Source organism: Saccopteryx bilineata, chromosome 5 (assembly GCF_036850765.1).
Source record: "Saccopteryx bilineata isolate mSacBil1 chromosome 5, mSacBil1_pri_phased_curated, whole genome shotgun sequence".
Lineage (NCBI taxonomy): Eukaryota > Metazoa > Chordata > Mammalia > Chiroptera > Emballonuridae > Saccopteryx > Saccopteryx bilineata.
Genome location: NC_089494.1, coordinates 196,303,278 through 196,325,010, shown reverse-complemented (window position 1 = coordinate 196,325,010; position 21,733 = coordinate 196,303,278). Strand labels below are relative to the sequence as shown.

Genomic DNA, 21,733 nt, shown 5'->3' with positions numbered 1-21,733 from the left:
GAGGATTAAGAACAGAGATTGAAGATACACCCAAATAATGATTAAATTATCCTAGGGTTTTTTTGGGGGGGGAGTTGTTTTTACTAAGGTGCTCTAGAATATTTATGCATATTATTAAATATCTTCTGCCACAAAGCCTATGGAATAGCCAAACGGAAGGGGTTCTAAATGTGCTCTTTACAGATAATAAAACTAACATACAGAAAGTTTATCTGATTTCTCCACTGACTCTGACAGACTATTAGAGGATCTGGAAACACCAATATCATGATTTGTCGTTGTTGTTGTTGTTAGATGCCTTTTTTCTTTCTTTTACAGAGACAGAGAGGGGGGGATAGATAAGGACAGACAGACAGGAATGGAGAGAAATGAGAAGCATCAATCATCAGTTTTTTGTTGCAACACTTTAGTTGTTCATTGATTGCTTTCTCATATGTGCCTTGACCGCGGGCCTTCAGCAGACTGAGTAACCCTTTGCTCAAGCCAGCGACCTGGGATTCAAGCTGGTGAGCTTTGCTCACACCAGATGAGCCTATGCTCAAACTGGCGACCTGGGGGTCTCGAAACTGGGTCCTCTGCATCCCAGTCTGACGCTCTATCCACTGCGCCACCGCCTGGTCAGGCAGTTAGATGCCTTTTTAAGAAAATAATCAAAGCTAGAGTGCTTGAAAAGTAAAAGGTTCCCATGATCATATTTTCTTTTCTTGTTTTCTAAACAAAATTATAACCACAAACTGCCACGGTGGAAATTTTCTCCTGCTGAAATAACAGTCAGTCATGTGCAATCCAAATGGACCACATGGAAGCCTTCCTCCAGCTCTCTGTGCCCAGCTGACTTGGCTATTTGTGCCCCCTTCCTCACGTTTCTTGTCTCATCAAAGGCAGGTGGGAGTTCGGTCTCGTGCCAAACTGGGAAGGCAGTGCCCGTCTGTGCAGGCAAATGGAGCGGCTGTGTTCTGTCAGCAGAGCCAAACAGACCAAACAAACCATAAACCTCAAACTAAAATGAACTCAGATGTATTTGATGAACCTCCTATTAGCCCCAAACATTGACTTCCTTATAAATGTAAAATATAACTAAAACATTTTTAAACTCTTCATGAAAGTAGCACATAATACAATCCTAGGTCTTCTAAAACAATATGTAACTGGAAAATTAAAAAGCATCCCAGGAGATTAACACCCTTGTTGAGAATGTCTTCTCTCTAGCTAGGTATTTTTAAAAGCCATTTAACAAGGGCACATGCTTGATTCTCCAGAAGACAAAAGACAACCCTGGAAAGTCAAGTAAGTAGGAGGTTTCAGTCATCATGACTCTGTAGCCAGACTCCGCAGTGAGTTCCGGATGATTTCATTGTGACAGTTCTTCATGTGGCCCACTGCCCTCGCCCACGGGTACAAACTACTGCTGTAGAAGGAATGTCTCTGAGAGACAGCCCTTCGCCCTGCTCTGCCAGGAAACCCGCCCTCCTCCCTGCGCCCCGGCACCACGACTCACACACCCGCACAGCACCTGTGTTGAACAGATGGATGGGCCTTGGGTTCTCTCTCTCCACACCCAGCCCTAGTTTTTTTGTCACTCCAGCAAGAGTCTCACAATTTTCAGGGTGTCATAAGTCTCGAGTTATGGGTCTTTTGGAGTGACAAGCAAGGCTTAGAGAAGTGGAGGAAATGTGAAGGTTGGTCCTGATGTGTGAGGAAAATTGCTGGGTGTGAGACTGTATCTGACCTGCTCATTTTTGTTTCGGTCATTGCTACATTTGTCTGTCTGTCTGTCTGTCGAGTCTCTGAGCCTGAGGCTGTGCAAACTGCCGGTGGAGCTGCTTACCTTGAGAATGATTTTGGATTGTTTTGTCCACCTATAATTCACATAGACACCGAAGGCCACAGGAATGGTCAGGCACACTAGGGAAATTCCTGAGTAGAAGAAAAATCTGTCAGATGGCATCCCTTCTCACCCTAACTGGCCAGTTCTCAACCATTTCTATTTAAATTAGATAAAAGCTTTAATTAAAGCTGCATTTTATTTCTGCATCCACTTCCAAAAAAAATTTTTTTTTTAATCTTTGGAAGATAGTCTTTGAGGGGTGTATGATTCTAAGAAATGATACTTGGTTCATTATTTCGCTCAGAATGCCTCTGACAATCACACAACATTTTAGAGACAATGGAAAATGTAAAGGTTAGAAAATAGGAGGACCCTTTTTAATCTGTGCTCCAGGTACTGATCGACTTACGACCTATGCAACTTACGACCATTCGACTTTACGACCACAATCGCTAGCCTCGACTGCTCCGCGTCTGGCAGCGCAAGCATTGCCCAGCTGGGTGTACGACAGTGCAGGCCAGCTTCCAGTAGCCCTACCATCTCCGCGTGCACCATTTCAACTGTTATCCCAGACTCGGTACAACAATTTGTGTTTTGTGTCTTGGATATTTTTCATCAAACTCCTCCCAAGATGTCTACCAAGAGGAAATTGTCTTTGCAAATATTAAACCAGTTATACTGGTAATGCAGTGTTTTACTTAAACCTGACGAATGGGCCCTGGCCGGTTGGCTCAGTGGTAGAGCACTGGCCTGGAGTGCAAGGGGTCCCAGGTTCGATTCCCAGCCAGGGCACACAGGAGAGGCGCCCATCTGCTTCTCCACCCCTCCCCCTCTCCTTCCTCTCTGTCTCTCTCTTCCCTTCCTGCAGCAAGGCTCCATTGGAGCAAAGATGGCCCAGGCGCTGGGAATGGCTCCTTGGCCTCTGCCCCAGGTGCTAGAGTGGCTCTGGTCGCAACAGAGCGGCGCCCCGGAGGGGCAGAGCATCGCCCCTGGTGGGCGTGCCAGGTGGATCCCGGTTGGGCGCATGCAGGAGTCTGTCTGACTGTCTCTCCCCGTTTCCAGCTTCGGAAAAATACAAAAAAAAAAAAAACACAAAAAACCTGACGAATGTAAAAACAAGAAACAAAATGGTGTAGAGATGATATAAATGGCATAAAATGAACAAAGAAAAATTATGATATATAACAATAATGAAAGAAAATTATGATAAAATATGACTTAAAGATTTTTATAACATTATTTCACAGTACTGTACATATAGCCTACTCAACTTATGACTAAATCATGTTACAACCGGTCTGTCGGAACCAATCGTGGTCATTAAGTCGAGCACTAGCTGTATTCTTCGCCTCTATATATGATGTCGCTCTCTACCCCCACAGCTGTCACTCCCTACTTGAAGCCAGTGGGTCATTTGCTTCACCAAGTAAGAATACCTGTTTCAGACAGTAAAAAAACAACATTTGGTCCACATACCAAAGCAATTTCTAATATTGTCTAAGTGTAGCTAAGTAACCCAAACGCAGGAAAGAAAAATATGCCTTTTAATTAACACAAGTGAAAAAGGGCTCAAAGGGGCACGTGTGGACTTCCAACAGCATCCGTGTGCGGACATTCCCGGCACCGCTTTCCAAATCCGGCCAAATGCCCGCCATACTGGCCCCAAAGTTGTATGAATTGCTCTTAATATCTTGAGTTTTAATTGCTTTACATAAATATAACATAATTATAAATATGCTATCAAAACAGAATACATTAAGTAGCTTACTGATCAGAAAAGTTTCCACATAAAATCATGATTTCACTCAAATTTTACAAATTCAATGGCCTCTAGCTGCTATCAGAAGATGGCTCTTGTCATGGTTTTCAAATGTGGGCCATGGGTTGTCAGCCTTCTAAGTGCTTACTTGAGACTCCAGAATGACACTTTGGAGTTTGTTTTTTGGGGTTTTGTTTTTTGTTTGTTTGTTTGTTTGTCAGAAAGAGACAGAGACAGAAACAGACAGGAAGGGAGAGAGATGAGAAACATCAACTTATAGTTGTGGCACTTTAGCTGTTCGTCAATTACTCTCATATGTGCTTTGACTGGAGTTCTCCAGCCAAGCCAGTGACCCCATGTGCAAGCCAGCAACCTTGGGTGCAAGCCAGCAACCTTGGGATTCAAGCTGGCAATTTTTAGGCTCAAGCCAGTGACCAGGGGTCATGTCTATGATCCCACACTCAAGCCAGCAACACTGTACTAAAGCTGGTGAGCCCATGCTCAGGCTAGTGACCTGGGGGCTTCAAACCTGAGTCCTCAGCATCCCAGGTCCATGCTCTATCTACTGTACCACCACCTTGTCAGGCAACACTTTGGAGTTTTAAGAATCATAGTTTCTACCAGTTTTCCAAAACTCTGACCAAACTAAAATAGGCAGGTCATTTTACCAAGTTTTTCTTCCAAGCCTAGTGAGTACATAGAGGTTGCTAATAAAAGGGCAGAATTTAATGAGAAATAATATTCAGGAAAGGAGATAATGAAAAAGATATGAGTGATAGTTGTGATGTGGATGCACTTTAATAATCAATAGAAATCACTTATGTTGATCAGTAAAGAAGTCAAGGTTCACAGGCGATGTGAGAGGCCTAGAGTTGTGGGAACGAGGGTCTCATTAGACCCTCTGTGAGCCCGTTAACTGTTCAGTCAGAATGGGTCCATTTTGTAACGAGGGAGTTTTTTGGTTTAATTTTCAAAAGTGAACTCTTGTAGGAGTTAAGAGGTTGGACTTTGCAGTCAGATTACTGAAGCAGAATTCTAGTTCTGCCCTTAGCAGCTGTACAAATTTGGTCAAATTACTTAACCTCTCTGATCCTGAACATCTAGGAAATGGTAATATTCATAGAATCTGTACCGTAGGATTATTTAGAGAATTAAATTATAACATAAAAATCCCTGCATAAAGGAGACACATAGCAAACAATAGCTATTATTCTTACCATTCCTGTTCCTATTTTGTTTCACAAGCTCATACAGACCTATGTTCTGGTATGGAATGATGAAATTCTGCTCAAGATTCCAGGACAAGGTGTACAGATAAAGGCAGAGTGGCATCATTCCCAGGGCAGCCACTGTGGAACAGGTTGTCATACTGATGCTGAAAGTAAAATTAAAATAATGTGTAAGAGGGAGAGTTTGAAAGGAAGAAGTTAGTTCCCTAACCAAAAATAATTCCCAGACACAACTTCTTAGAGACAGAGATTACATGGGGTAACTTACTTGACTCTCCCATCTTATAATTCAACATATGATGGCTGCACTTGTGGTCTAGAAAAAGATTCCCAGCAGTTTTTGCCATCTATCAACTAATTTTTATTTACTTGAGAATATGCTTGTCACAAACATTCTGCTAATTATAATAATGATGTTTTCCTTATACAGTTCTTTTCTATTGATATAACCTATAGACCATAAAATAAATCATTTTAAAGTGTTTTTAATATATTCACAAGACTGTGCAACAACACTGTTTCCAGAGTATTTTCATCAAAGCAAAAACAAAACCATAAAACCCTCCCCATTAGCAGTCACTCGCCCATTTCTTCTTCTCCCAGCCCACAGCAAGCAAAAATCAGTGTACTTCCTGTCTTTACAGGATTGCCTATTCTGGACATTTCTTATCAATTCAAGTATATGTGTGTCTGGCTCCTTTCACTTGGCATATTTTCAAGGTTTATCCATGTTTTAACATGTATAAGTAGTTCAGTCCTTTTTTATGACTGATGTTATCATGATTACTGTAATTTTACTACCCTGTATGAAATAAGTTATTGCTTCATAAATTTGTAATACATTATTTTTATATTTTCCAAATATGTAAGGTCTTATTTTTTAAGTCTTTACTTACTATGATTGGAGAAAAGCGCTTGGTTACACAGGAAAATACATACACACATGTAATAAGAGAGCGAGAGCAGAGCAGACTTTGGGAAAGGTTCCCCTCCCCCACTCGGAACTGGGAAGAGGGAGGAGGGTGCGGGGCATGCAGGGAAAGCTCCGACAGGGGCCTGCTGAGGAGCCGGGGTTCAGTCACACCGTGAAAACTCAAAGGAAAAAAGAGCTTCCAGCTGACAGCGACAGGCCGAGAGATCAGGGAGGATGAGAAACCAAGAACGGGATTTTGTACCCAGCTTCCCCCATCTTTTGTGTCTCCACCCCAAAGCGACCCTTTCGACTTCCCACCTCCACCCCCCAACTCCCAAGCTGGGTGGGTCTTCTTTCCTCTATCTGGGAGAATCCATGAAAGAATAAATTAGTAAGATTAGGGGAAATAAGGTAAATGGAAATATGATGTCCTCGGCCAACTAAATATACATATTTTATCTCTAAATTGCTGGAAAAAATTACATAATCTGTTTAAGCATGTACACTGTTTATGGACACCATGAATCTGCTCTGCCTGATGAGCAGAGGTAAACAGCACAACCCAGGGGTGAGCAAGGCTTCATTCACTTCAACACCAGGCCCCCGAAGTCTGGGGCTTTTAAATGTTCATTGCTTAAGTTTGCACACCAGACTGCCCATGGCACAAATGGCTGAGAGACTGGAAGCAGAGGAAGGAGCCCTTCTGTAGGTCTGAGGTCTGCTGCAGAGACCCAAGGGTCCTCTAGCACTTCATCGGGCTAGTAGGTCACGCCTCATTCTTACGCATAACAATACACCAACCTTTCCAACTAATTACCCTGCCTATAAAACAATTATAATTACTTTAGTGCTTTCTATCAGAAGAATGTTTATTATACTGTTGGCCAAGCGGCAACCATTTTACTTTAATATTAAATATAGCCTGATCTGTGGTGGTGCAGTGAGTGGATCAAACGTCAACCTGGAATACTGAAGTCACCGGTTTAAAATCCTGGGCTTGCCCAGTCAATGCACATATGAGAGTCGATGCTTCCTGCTCCTCCCCCCTTCTCGCGCTCTCTCTCTCTCTCTCTCTCTCTCTATATATATATATGTGTGTGTGTGTGTGTGTGTGTGTGTATACACATATATATATATATCTGTCTCTCTTCTCTAAAATGAATAGATAAATAAAAATAATTAAATATTAATAATAATAATATTAAATATAACCCTTCTTTACTCTCATGCATGGCAGGTAAAAATGCAAAATGGGTACCCTTGGAGGGGGGTTGGTAATATCTGCAAAATTATATATGCATTTGCCCTTCAACCCAGAAGTCGCATGTCTGGGAATCTATCTCAAAGATGCACTATCGCCTGACCTGCGGTGGCGCAGTGGAAAGCATCAATCTGGAATGCTGAGGTTGCCGGTTCAAAACCCCGGGCTTACCTGGTCAAGGCACATTACGGAAGTTGATGCTTTCTGCTCCTCCCTACCTTCTCTCTCTCTCCTCTCTCTCTCAAAAAAAAAATGAATAAATAAATTTTTTTAAAAAAAAGAAGCTTGCTATCCTAGGTAGTGCTTTGCAAACTTCAATGTGCATAAGAATTGACTGAGATTCTTGCAAAGTGGAGATTCTGATTCCACAGTTTGTTTTCTTTCTTTCTTTCTTTCTTTCTTTCTTTCTTTCTTTCTTTCTTTCTTAAATTTTGTTTGTTCGTTTGCTTTTTTTAAGTGAGAAGAAGAAAGATAGAGAGACAGAATTCCACATGTTCCCTGACCAAGATCCACCCTGCTACCCCCATCTGGGGTTGATGCTCGAATCAACTGAGCTATCCTCAGCGCCCAGGGTAGACCCTGGAACCAATTGAGCCGCTGACTGAAAGAGAGGAAGAGAGAGAGAAAGAGAAGAGAGAGGGTAAGAGAAGCAGATGGTTGCTTCTCATGTGTGCCTTGATCAAGATTGAACCCGGGACTTCAGAACACCAGGCCAACACTCTGTCCACTGAGCCAACCTGCCAGGGTCCCACTGTTCTTAAAGAGGACTGAGATTTAGCATTTCTAGCAAGCTCCAGGTAGTGCTCATGCTATTGGTTTAAGGACAACACCTTACATGACAAAGTGCTAGGCTCTGAGATTCCAAGAGCATCATTTGTTCTTTTCACTGACCAGAATTTTCAAACGTTTCTAGAAATACTTTAAATCATAAGCATAACTATCTAAGACAGCGGTTCTCAACCTATGGGTCGCGACCCCGGCGGGGGTCGAATGACCAAAACACAGAGATCGCCTAAAGCGATCTAAGAGAACCCCATCTGGTAATAAATGTCCATTTTCAATGTATTCTTAGAGTGCTGAAAATATGTAGCATAATACCTATCTGCTGGGCAAATGAGTTTGTAAAATATGATTTTTGAGTTTGCTACATTTTATTATTTAAAATGGCCATTGTTATGCTAATGTGTGCTGGAGGAGGGGTCTCTATAGGCCCAGGTAGTTTTTTAGAAGGAAGAAGAAAGAGGAGAAGGAAGCCAAGATGGCAGGGTGCTGAAGGAGAAGCCAGTTTGTGCAGAAGGGAGAAGGTGTGCAGATGGGGAACCAGAGGTGACTGAGACTGGTGGGGGGGAGGCCTTTGATTCTAAGGAAAACCTGATGTGTCAGTAGCTATATGAGCTCTGAATGAGTGGGTTTTGGAGCCCTATGTGTTTTTACTTGCCTGCCAGGTGCAAGGCTAGAATAAAGGAATAGCCCACCAGTTTCTGGCTCCACTGTTTCTTTACCGTCTGCCCAAATCTAATGGGAACCTGCATGTGAATGGCCATGACGGCAGCGACTACTGGCCATACATTACCACATCATGGTTATTTGCTAAAAATTAGCCTGCCTCCCTATTTTCGATATATGAAAATAAAAACAAAACAAACAAGAGAACTACAAGTGGTACAATGATAAATAGAATAATTTTATCCCTAAGGAACTTATAATTTAATAGATGAGAATAAAAATGAAAGGACAGGTGACTATTAAACTACCCTGCAAGGCAGAATGTGATAAGTTCTCTAAGATAAATTTTGAGAAGGTGCTATGGAAATAAAGTACATTGACTTTTGAAGCATTTTGAGTTAAGACAGAGGACATGGCGTGTTTAGAAAGGATGGCAAAACAGACACTGTAGAAGGTACAGTGGGTAGAGGGTAGGAAAAGAGAAAAAAAAAAAGATGCACTGTCAAAACTATGGAAAGACATGTGCCCAAAGTTAAGGGTTATTTTTCAACATATCTGGTTACCCGGCAGCAACATTCCAGAGAGTGGAAACAGAAACTGCAAGGCCTCTGGAAGCTTTCACCTGGAAGTCACACATGTTGTTTCTGCCATATTCTATTGGTCAGAGCAAGTCAGCTAACCAGCCCAGATACAAGGGATAGGAGAACACGCACACCTCCCTCCATGGGAGTACCAGCCTCATCACATTGCAAAGGAAGGTACATATGAGAACGGACAGACTTTGGGCCATGCTTTGCAAGCTATCACAACTACTGAAATATTCCCAGGTAAAATAATAGCTGGAGTTTGCCTCAAAATAATCCCTGAGTGGGCCCTGGCCGGTTGGCTCAGCGGTAGAGCGTCGGCCTGGCGTGCGGGGGACCCGGGTTCGATTCCCGGCCAGGGCACATAGGAGAAGCACCCATTTGCTTCTCCACGCCCCCCCTCCTTCCTCTCTGTCTCTCTCTTCCCCTCCCACAGCCAAGGCTCCATTGGAGCAAAGATGGCCCGGGCGCTGGGGATGGCTCCTTGGCCTCTGCCCCAGGCGCTAGAGTGGCTCTGGTCGCGGCAGAGCGACGCCCCGGAGGGGCAGAGCATCACCCCCTGGTGGGCAGAGCGTTGCCCCTGGTGGGCGTGCCTGGTGATTCCCGGTCGGGTGCATGCGGGAGTCTGTCTGACTGTCTCTCCCCGTTTCCAGCTTCAAGAAAGATAAAAATAATAATAATAATAATCCCTGGGTGAACGAGGAATAGAGATGAGAAGAGTGGATCATACGTTGGTTACTGCTGAAGCTGGGTGAAGTGGAGAGGGAGGGGTTTCATTATGCTATTCTATCTACCTTTATATGTATGTGAAGTTTTCTACAATAAAAAATAAACAAGTGTCCCTTGCATGTTTGTGGGGGACTGTGGAATATTGCCACCAGTCCGGTTAGGTCAGATTTCCTCTCTCATGTTTTACTTGAATGGGCTAGTACTATGCATACACTTAAAGCATTTCCTAGCCAGCCTTCCCTGGTTCTGGGCTTTGCCATCCTCAGAACTGTGATGTACTGTACCATCTATCTGCTCTTCAGGTGTTTGCTCTGGAGGATGGCTGCCATTGCCCTCTGGACACACTTTTATTGGCATTACCTCATTGCTGCACACATACTGTACCATACATGAGAGCTATGCACCTGTTGACATGACCCAGACGGTGAGCTGTTACAGGGCAAGGACCTTATTGACCTCTCCATCCCTAGGAACCTGGCAGAGTGTCATGTTGCAAAATTCTTGAGGAGCTTGGCCCTGGCCGGGTAGCTCAGTAGAATGTCATCCCAATACACCAAGGTTACAGGCTCAATCCCAGGTCAGGCACATACAGGAGACAACCCATGGATGCACAAATAAGTGGAACAAAAAAATGATGTTTCTCTCTCTCTCTTTCTCTCTCTCATTCTTTCCCTCTCTAAAATCAATCATTAAATAAAAATTTAAAAAACCACTGTAGAATTTCATTATATCCTTGTTGGATAAATACATGAATGTAAGGATGAATCAATATGTCAATACAGTGGTGCTAGAAAAATGTTCTCTCTGCCTTTTTCATGGGTCATGGGACTGCAGGTGAGCCTTGAAAACGTTAGTGACTTGACTCAACTCAAATGGTAGCCAACCCTTATAGCAATCCATAGGAATGCTATAATTAAAATATTGCTCTTCCAAGTACAAAGGTAACATTTTAAGGAACAGGTACTTATCAGATTGATGCCCTTTTCAGAGATCCAGACGTAGGTAATTTACAAGTATTTGTATACATTCCTTCCCTTCTTTCATTTTTTTAGTAAGCAGTCCTGTTTCATACATGTTTGTTTAATAACTAGAGGCTATTCTTTGTTTCTTCTTTCTGAAATAATCACACAATATACATCACTCTGCAACTTGGTTGTGGTGTGCGTGTGTGTGTGTGTGTGTGTGTTTTCTTCTCTTAATATCATAGACATCCTTTCAGGACAACACATATATATTAAGTTTATTATTTTTAAATATTGCAGAGTACAGCATAATATAAATATACCATAATTTCTTCAATCACTTTGTTAATGAATACATTGCTTTGAGTGCTTTTCCATTATAAACAATGTTATAATAAACATTCTTGTACATATTTCACTTGAAATAATTCTTTTATTTCTATAGAATAGATTTCCAAAAGTAGAATTGCTGTCAAAAATCTGTTTGTTATTTTAAATAGTACCAGATTGTTTTCCAAAAGGACGGCTGCATTTCACAATCTTGCCTACAAGATTGGATGTGACCAATTTCTTTTAATTCTCATGAGAACATTGAAAAATGCATCTTGCTGTTAGCTTGTTACATATCCAACTTTCAATGAAGTTGTTTTCTTTTGTGTTTCTGGCCTCTTGAAGATCCTCTCTAACAGCCTTGCTTTTCTGAGCCTTGCTTTTCTCAACTTGTAGGAGTTCTTTTAAAATTACGGTACACATCATAATGTGTAATGCAAGTATCTTTGCCAACCTTGGTTTATACTTTTGACTATACTTATGACTTTTGCCATAATAAATAATTCACACTGAGATAGTCAAATCTGTCCATTTTTTATGGCCTCTGAGTTTCTTGTCTTATTAAAGATTTCCCCCTAGCCTGATCAGGTGGTGGCACAGTGGATAGAGCATCAGACTGGAATGCAGAGGACCCAGATTCAAAACCCCAAGGTCGCTGGCTTGAGCATGGGCTCACCAGCATGAGCACAGGGTCGCTGGCTTGAGCATGGGATCATAGACATGACCGCATGGTCGCTGACTTGAGCCCAAAGGTAGCTGGCTTGAAGCCCAAGGTTGCTGGCTTGAGCCCAAGGTCACTGGCTTGAGCAAGGGGTCACTCGCTTTGCTGTAGCCCTCCAATCAAGGCACATATGAGAAAGCAATCAATGAAGAACTAAAGGAGACTAAGGAGCCAAAACGAAGAATTGATGCTTCTCTTCTCTCTCCCTTCCTATCTGTCTGTCCCTATCTGTACCTCTCACTGTCTCTGTCACAAACACACAAAAAATTATCCCTATCCTGAGGTTTTTCAAATATTGCCCCCACTTTTTACTTTTTTATAGGTTGATATTTTACACACACACACACACACACACACACACATATATATATATATATAAAATTTTTTTTTACAGAGACAGAGAGAGAGAGTCAGAGAGAGGGATAGACAGGGACAGACAGACAGGAACGGAGAGATGAGAAGCATCAATTATTAGTTTTTCGTTGAGCATTGCAACACCTTAATTGTTCATTGATTGCCTTCTCATATGTGCCTTGACCACGGGCCTTCAGCAGACCGAGTAACCCCTCTTGCTCGAGCCAGCGACCTTGGGCTCAAGCTGGTGAGCTTTTGCTCAAACCAGATGAGCCCTCGCTCAAGCTGGCGACCTCGGGGTCTCAAACCTGGGTCTTCCGCATCCCAGTCCGACACTCTATCCACTGCACCACTGCCCAGTCAGGCACATTAATATTTTTAACTCTTCTAAAATGTATAGTATATATGTTGAAGAGTATGAAGCTAATTTCTTTATTGAGAGGTAAATGTATAAATAATATTTACTAAATAAACAACTTTCCACTAACTGGAAGGACCAACTTCATTAGGTATTAAATGCTCAAATGTATTCAAAATGTTCTTTTTCCTTTAGCAAATACCAAATTGTTTCTTGCATACAGTTTATTCCATATGAAATTTAAAATCATGTTAGCCTTTAAAGAATGCTTACTTCTTCCTCGCTAGATAGCACATGAAGGAAGCAGTTTGCCACCACTCTCAAACCTCTGTCTCCATGAAGAGAGGTATTTGGGAAGAGTGTGTCTGGAAAGCTTTTACAAATTCTTAGCCTGTGATAATGCTATATTCCTTGGCTCTTTGTCTGACCATGTCTTGTCAATGAATTCTGTATTATATCACTGTCCTCTTGAACTTCTGGAGAACATGCACACCATTTACGCCCTGCATGGCTCTGGCTCAAATAGCAGACACATAAGACTCACGGCTGTGGACAACAAAGCATGAGATTTACATCAGGTTGATTCTATATCCTTGGTTATGTAGGTTACTGCCTCTGTCCTTCAATTGTTCAAGCCCATGAAGCTCACGGGAATGGTCAAAGATGATGGCAGATGATCCCGGTATTCTGCCAACTGCTATAAATGACAACGAAGCTGGAAAAGCACACAGTGCACATATTTCAGTGCACTGAAAAGTCACACCTTTTGTTTTATTGCCAAGAAATTCCAACGGAGTATAAACAGAAGGACGTGGCTAACTGGGTTTCTCGGCTGTTCACATATAAATTGTTGGCAAAATCTTACTTTGATATAACAAGATTCCACTTGCACTACAAATGGCAACACTATCCCTAAACTATTATAGAGAATAAATAATGAGACAGATTCAGCAAGCCTGGACAAACAGGTAAGTCCTGAACCTCCCTTAAACATAGAAATTATATAGATACATTATGTTAAAATATAGTGTCAATAGCATACCATTTTGCAATCAGGGTTTAAATTATTAACGTGTTTTAGTTTTAGAACAATAAAATCAGAAACTCTGAACTTCAAAACTATGAAAGTACACACTTCTCCATTGAGAAAAAAGCTTTTTTCATTATCTGGCTAGCCAGATGAAAATGGAGTATGCTATAAATATAAGAACAGGTCAACAAACTAAGCCGTAGGAAAGAGCTCAGCCTGGCCGGGTAGTTCACATGGTGAGAGCATCATCCCACTACACCAAGGTTGTGGATTTACTCTCCAGTAACGGCACATACAAGAATCAACCAATGAATATAAAAATAAGTGGAACAACAAATTGATCTCTCATTCTCTCTCTCTCTCAAATCAATCAATAAGGCCAGGTTTTCCATCCCCAAATTTGTTACTCCTATCTGTTGCCTCTTAGTTACAATAACTAGCACTTACTAAGCACTACCTGCTAAGTATTATACCTCATGCTTTTAGACATGTTTTCTCTTTTCATCTACAAAATAACCCTATGTGTAGGTATTATTTCCATTGTATAGACCAGGAAAGTAAGGTACAGAGAGTTACAGAAACTTACATGAAGTCAATCTACCATATTTCCCCATGTATAAGACACTCCCATGTATAAGATGGACCTTAATTTGGGGGCCCGAAATTTGAAATAAAATGTATTACATAATGTTATTGAACTCAAGCTTTATTCATCATAACATTCATACAAGTCCTCATCACTGTCAAAACTCCCATCCATTAGCTTGTCCTCATCTGTATCTGATGATGAATCACTGTCTTCAACAGTGAAGCAAAAACAAGTGCAAAAAAGCAGGAAATGTAAGTAAAAAATCTATAACCACTGTATAAGACGCACTCAGTTTTTAAACCCCCAAATTTTTTTTAAAATGGTTCATCTTAAACATGAGGAAATACGGTAAGTCCTGCTTCTTAAGATCCTCAGTTCTCCACCAGGCCATGTCAAACAAAAGTCTTCTCCTGAGGAACCAAGAGCTTCTTTAAAGATCAAAAGTCAAAACTGGCCACTGAACCCCCTCAGGCTCCAATACCACCAGCAGTCAGAACCCCTTCTCTGCAGCTGAGGACACAAGTATATCCTTGGGTTAAAATGGACCTCACATATCAAACGTTGTCAAACTAAAGACATGGAAGCTGTCTTGAGTTGCACCAGTAAACTGATTGCATTTCAGGAGGAATGTTTGTAACTCTCACAGGTAGTCAGAAAGTTTCCTTCCATCATTCACCCAGTGTTTATCAAGCACCTCCCACCACCGCCTGGCACTGAGCACAGAGATGAAAAAGCCTTCCAGCCACTGACAGACCTAGGGGTGAGGCTGGTAATAAGTAGCCCAACCATTGAAGCTTTTCAGTAGATGACAAAAAAGAATTACGTATTCAGTGTTGTGAGGACAAAGAGGTGAGGCATCTCTGTCAAATAGTTTCAGGAGAAACATTCAAAACTGAGGTGGGAGGAGGACACTCAGACTTTATAATTTGCTTTTCTTTTACTATTGTCACATGACACTTAAAACTTAAAAGGACCTCAGATCCACTCCTGGTTTGTAGCCAAAAGAACTAAAAGCAGGGACTCCAATAGATATTCACACACCCATGTTCACAGAAGCACTATTCACAATAGCCAAAAGGTGGAAACAACCCGAGTGTCCATGGGCAGAAGAATGGATAAACAGAAACAAGTCTTTAAAAACTCTCAAAACACAGGACCCAGCACGCACTGTTCCTCTCGGAGAACTCAAGTGGCCTTCCCTTCCCCCCTTCCTCCCTCTACTTCCTCCACAGCTCCAAACTCTAAGGGTCCCCACTGAGACTTGCGAGCAGGGGAGCAGGGGGTAGTGGCGGCTGGTCCCAGGCTAACCCGCAAACCTGAGTCTCTGGGCCCCTTTTCTCCGACTTCTCAGTGAGCCAGAGCAGCCCTGCCTACGCTCTCCTGTAGCTGCTTCTATCCTGGGCCCTTTCTTGTTTCACTGCCTCCGGCTCTAATAAACATACTCTCAAGATAAAAAAGACAAAACAAAATGTGATGTGTACATACAATAATTATTCAGCCTCTTAAAACGAAGAAATTCTGACACATGCTACAGCACGGATGCATTTTGAATCCATTATGGTAAGTAAAATAAGCCAGATGTAAAAAGACAAATATTTCAGGATTTCACTTATATGTGAAACCTAGAGTAGTCTAATTCATAAGACAGAGACTGGAATGGTGGCTGCGGGCGCTGAAGGGAAGGGGGAGTTAATATTTGATGGACAGAGCTGCAGTTTGCGAAGATGAAAAGGTTCCAGAGGTGGTGGTGATGAGTGCACAGCGATGGGAATGTTCTTAACGCCATCGAACTAAACACTTCAAATGGTTAAGATAGTACATTTTATGTATGTTTCCCCTCATAGAAAAAATAAAGGGCCTCAGACCATCTAACCCATTGATTTCACAAATAAGGAAACTGATATCTTACCCAGAGAGGTAAATTGCTCAAAGACACACAGTTCTTTGAGCAGAGACTAAAACACAGCCCTCACTACAGCGCTCTCTTGCCTACCGCACAGAATAACAATAACTCACATAGCATGTAGTGCCAGGTGAGGTTCTAAGGACTTTATGTATATTAATACATTCAGTCCTCACAACAACCCACAAGGTAGGTTAGGTTTCTCCCTATTTTAGAAGTGAGGAAACTGAGGCACAAAAATTTACATAATCTATAGAGATGACCCAGTCCGTAAGTGACAGATCTACCTACTGGTCCCAGAGTTGTGCACTTAACCACTACTCTGTAATGCCAGACCTTAACTTTCTATGTCCTACCCTTGAAGGCAAGGATTCTGTCCATCTTTAGTACAGTAGGGCAAAATACCCCTAAATGTTCACCCCTCTATTATCCATGCCCTCTGTGGTGTGACTTTGTTAGCTTACCATATAAAGTGAGAGAATATATAAATACATCTCTATTCCTTGAATCTGGGCTGCTCTTGATATTTGCACTGGCCAATGGAATGCAATGAAAATGATCATAAACTGGTTCCAAGCCCAGACCTCAAAAGGGCTTGTATGCTTCTTGCCTGACCGGTGGTGGTGCAGTGGATAGAGCGTCCACCCTGACCTCTGAGGTCTCCGGCTGGAAACCTCGAGGTCAGTGGTTTGAGCACAGACTCATCTAATTTAAGCACAGGCTTACTATATTGAGAGCAGGATTGCCAGCTTCTTTTTCAGAACCTTGCCACTATCATATAATTAGGTCTAGTCTAGCCTGCTGGAGAATAAGAGACCACATAGAGTGAAGCCCAGTTATCTTAGCTGAAGCCATCTAGGACCAGTCTACATTTTTTTTTTTTTTTTTTTTTTTAGAGAGAAAGAGAGAGGGAGGGACAGAGAGGGAGGGAAAGAGATGAAAAGCATCAACTCATAGTTGTGGCACCTTAGTTGTTCATTGATTGCTTTCTCATATGTGCCTTGAATGGGGGGCTCCAGCTGAGCCAGTGACCCCTTGCTCAAGCCAGTGGCCTTGGATGGGTTCATGTCTATGAGCCCACACTCAAGCTAGTGAGCCCTCACTCAAGCTAGATAGGCCCGTGCTCAAGCCAGCAGCCTCAGGGTTTCGAAACCAGGTCCTCAGGTCCCAGGCTGATGCTTCCTCCACTGTGCCACCACCTTGCTGGGCAGACCAGTCTACATTCAGCCAGTCCCCAAACATGTGAGAAAGCCCAACAAGATCAGACGTCCAGGGGCAGAATCATTTCTTAGGTTTTCAATACATATAGGCCAACTGCTTTTCCAAACAGTTATAATGACCCCGTTTGACTTGAGGTTGAATGCAGCAGTTGTCTTTCCAGACTGCGGCAACAACATGGCAAAAGAAAGCTGGAAAAGTGTAGGGTGTGTTTAGAGAACAGTGAGTAGCCTACTAAACTATAGATCAATTGTGCTTAAGGGGTTAATGGGAAATAAACCTGGAAAAGTAAGTTAGACTTGGCTTAGTTTCTACCCAATTTAGTAGGTGTTGAGAAGCCTTTATATGTATCACATGTTCATTTTCTCCTTACAATATATAAAGAAAGTACTATGGCTTATAGGAACAGAAAAGAGGTCCCAAGTCAGGATTTAAACATAGGCAATCTGAGCCCAGGGTCTGCCTTATCCACTTACTACAACACCATGACCGAGAGACTAAAGGTGGAGACAGTATTGTAAAGATATTGCAACTGGCCCTGTCTGGATAGTTCAGTTGGTTAGAGCATCAGCCTTATACACAAAGGCTGCTGGTTCAATCCCCAGTCAGGGCACATACAAAAACAGATGTTTCTGTCTCTCTCCCTTCCTTTCTCTCTCTAAAATCAATAAAATAAAATAATAAAAATAAATAAAAAGATACTGCAACTGGCCAAGAAAGAAATTTTGAGGTCCTGACCGGAGCTAATGGCAATGGGGGAAGATGGAAAACAATGGCTCCGGGTGACACGCAAGAGGATGGGCTACAAGACTAGACAGCAGGCTGAGTGAATAAAGAGGGGGAAGAAGTAAGGGAGTCACAGGGGAATGCTAGGTAATGAGCCCAGGTGACTGGGAAAATGATTGGTGTCATGATCAGATACCCAGAATGCAGAAACTGGTTCAAACATGTTGATTCTGAAAAGCCTTGCATGGGTTGAACACGTGGAGAACTGCACGTAGATCAAGTGAACACAGACTTAAGGCATGAGAAGCCTGCTTGGGGTCATCCGCACAGAGCTAAATCTCAATTTCCTCATTTGTAAAATGAAGTTGTTTTATTTATTTTTATTTTTTATTTTTTTGTATTTTTCTGAAGCTGGAAACGGGGAGGCAGTCAGACAGACTCCTGCTGGCGCCTGACCGGGATCCACCCAGCACGCCCACCAGGGGGCGATGCTCTGCCCATCTGGGGCGTTGCTCTGTCACGACCAGAGCCATTCTAGCGCCTGGGGCAGAGGCCACAGAGCCATCCTCAGCGCCCGGGCCATCTTTTGCTTCAGTGGAGCCTCGGCTGTGGGAGGGGAAGAGAGAGACAGAGAGGAAGGAGAGGGGAAGGGATGGAGAAGCAGATGGGTGCCTCTCCTGTGTGCCGTGGCCGGGAATCGAACCCGGGACTTCCGCACGCCAGGCCGATGCTCTACCACTGAGCCAACCGGCCAGGGTGAAGTTGTTGTTTTAAATGCCGGATTTTATCCAGCATGAAAAACAGAATTTCTATCCATGACTATCTACTGAGTTTTGCTGAAAAGTTATTTTTGTTGGTAATCAAGTGGGAAGAAATGTAATGAAGTTGGATATTATTATTTCACTCAAAAATACTGAATTTTCAAACAGACTTAAGAATGGCGGGCACAGGTTTGGTGGCTGGAGAGGTTGTGGTGTAGGCGCTGCAGTATTTTGACTAAAGTTATGAGCGCCTAGAGTACAGGAAGCGGCTGAGGCGCGGGTGGAGGAGGAAACACGCAGATACCGACCAACTAAGAACTGCCTGAGCTAGCTGGTAGCCCTGGATTATTCAGCTTTTGAAATCGATGTAATGAGAAATGAATTTGAAAGACTGGCTGCCCAACAACCAATTGAATTGCTCAGCACGAAACAATATAAACTTTCAGAAAAATGACATTACTGCATGGCAAGAGTGTGTAGACAATTATATAGCCCAGTTAGAGCATCAAGAGTTGAGAATCTGGAATGGTCTACAGCCATACCACCCTGAAGGCGCCCAATCTCATCTGATCTCAGAAGCTAAGTAGGGTTGGGCCTGGTTAGTACTTGGATGGGAGAATCTGGAACTAATGTCACAGCATGGATGCAATGCTTAGAAAGTATATAATGAAAATCAAGTTCATATGATTGAACATGCACAAAAAGAACTCCAGAAGTTAAGGAAACATATTCAAGATTTATACGAGCAGCCTGACTAGGTGGTGGCACAGTGGATAGAATGTCCGACTAGGACGTGGAGGACCCAGATTCAAACCCTGAGGTTGTCAACTTGAACACGGGCTCATCCGGCTTAAACATGGGCTCACCAGCTTGAGTGTGGGGTTGCTGGCTTGAGCATAGGATATAGACATGATCCGATGGTCACTGGCTTGAGCAAGGGGTCACTCGCTCTGCTTTAGCCCCCTGGTCAAGGCACATATGAGAAAGCAATCAATGAACAACTAAGGTGCCACAAAGAAGAATTGATGCTTCTCATCTCTCTCCTTTCCTGTCTGTCTGTCCCTCTCTCTGTCTCTCTTGCACACACACACAAAAAAAGGATTTAAGCGGGCAGAACATGCAACTCACAGCTGGATCTAAATTAAGAGAAATGGAGTCAAATTGAGTATATCACTGGTCAGTAAGAATTATGAGATTGAAAAGGACTATTGTTGATTCCCGGCCAGGGCACACAGGAGAGGTGCCCATCTGCTCCTCCACCCCTCCCCCTCTCCTTCCTTTCTGTCTCTCTCTTCCCCTCCCGCAGCCAAGGCTCCATTGGAGCAAAGTTGGCCCGGGCGCTGAGGATGGCTCCATGGCCTCTGCCTCAGGCACTAGAGTGGCTCTGGTCACAACAGAGCAATGCCCAGATGGGCAGAGCATCGCCCCCTGGTGGGCATGCTGGGTGGATCCCGGTCGGGCGCATGCAGGAGTCTGTCTGACTACCTCCCCGTTTCCAACTTCAGAAAAATACAAAAAAGAAAAAAGAAAAAGAAAAAAAAGGACTATAGTGCAATTAGAAAATGAAGTCTTTCAAATAAAGCAACAACATGGAGAGGCCGACAAAGAAACAACCAACAAAACTTCTGAAAAGACAAATGAATTCTACGGGTAGATAGGAAGGCAGGTTGGGCTTTCACAGAAGATCAGGCACTGGCCTGTGAAGGACACTAGCATCTTAGGGAATCATCAGAGTTTAGAAACCATAAAAAGTGAACTGTTATATTCTATTCATACATTAGCAAAATAAAATATTTCAACTTCGGGGAATTTTTTAATAAAAAAAAATACTGAATTTTCTCCTTTTTGCAACTTTTACTGAGATTTAAATTTTTTAAAAAGATTTTATTACTCTTGTATCTAAAAGCTTTGAAGGACCTGACCTGTGGTGGCACAGTGGATAAAGCATTGACCTGGAAATGCTGAGGTCGCCAGTTTGAAACACTGGGCTTGCCTGGTCAGGGCACATATGTGAGTTGATGCTTCCTGCTCCTCCCTCTCTTTCTCTCTCTCTATCCCTCTCTCTCTCCTTTCTAAATAAATAAATAAATTTTTAAAAAATAAAATAAAAATAAAAACTTTGAAGATCACATATTTAAACCCCATCTTAAAATGTTATTTCTTATGGATTTATTTTTGCTTTTTGTTTTGTTTGTTAGACTCAAAATCAAAATTTTTAAAATGAAAGGGTAAAGTAGCTAATATTAATTACAGACCCACTATGTGCCTGACATTCTGCATATATATTTTTCTCCCTAAAATACAGTCTGTGAAGAATAAGCAAATTTAACCCTATTTTACAAATGAGATGAGGTTTATAGGCTAAATAATTTGACCAAAGTTAAAGCTAATTAAGAGAAGTAAAATGAGTGTTATCTCTTATAGACTTCCTACTCCTTGGTGTTTTTATTACAGTGTTAGCTAATAAGAGATGAAGGTAATAAATGCTCTCCCAGAACAGAAGTGGCTGAGAACATTCCTATCCAGAACAGCAGATCTAGTGTGTTAGTAAATGGCATGGAAGGAAGTATCTAAACTGTAGTCTGATGAGAAACAGATATGAATTCAAATCTGAGTCCTGCCATACTCATTTGTAGCATTTAGCAACCCATCAACCCATAATCTTCTCAGCTGTAAAATTCAGAATAGTCAAAGATCATGTACAAGGTGATCGTGAGAGCCAAGAAAGAAGAGAGGGAGAATATGGGAAAGCATCTACTCATGCCCACTAGGGTAATCAATAAACGTTGCCTTCTTCTTTTCAAAAACTTTCAGATCCCATTGGCTGAAATATCAACTTTATATAAAGATTATTTATTATTTCCAAGTTATTATGTTAATGATCATCTTTATTGAATTCAAATTAACCATGCATATCAAGTGTGGCTTATTTTTGAATTAGTAATGCATGAAGTGATACTCTTCAAGCCTCTGATAAGTGGGTCACTAAAAACATCGTCCTTGGTCTGCACCCATTAAAACGTATAGGTGAA

At 42.2% G+C, this 21,733-nt stretch overlaps 1 protein-coding gene and 1 pseudogene across 2 annotated transcripts in view; one reads left to right on the top strand and one right to left on the bottom strand.

The window, feature by feature from the left end:
- SLC10A6 (solute carrier family 10 member 6) overlaps positions 1-21,733 on the bottom strand; it is a 47,613-nt gene that overhangs the window by 23,781 nt on the left and 2,099 nt on the right. For both annotated transcript variants that reach the window (XM_066281170.1, XM_066281171.1), the window contains exons 2-3: positions 4,844-4,962; positions 1,829-1,917 (exon numbers count right to left, since the gene is read on the bottom strand). In XM_066281170.1, the coding sequence (XP_066137267.1) occupies positions 1,829-1,917; positions 4,844-4,962 (208 nt within the window). The remainder of the gene's footprint in view (positions 1-1,828; positions 1,918-4,843; positions 4,963-21,733) is intronic.
- LOC136338029 (pre-mRNA-splicing factor SPF27-like) lies at positions 18,878-20,355 on the top strand (annotated as a pseudogene).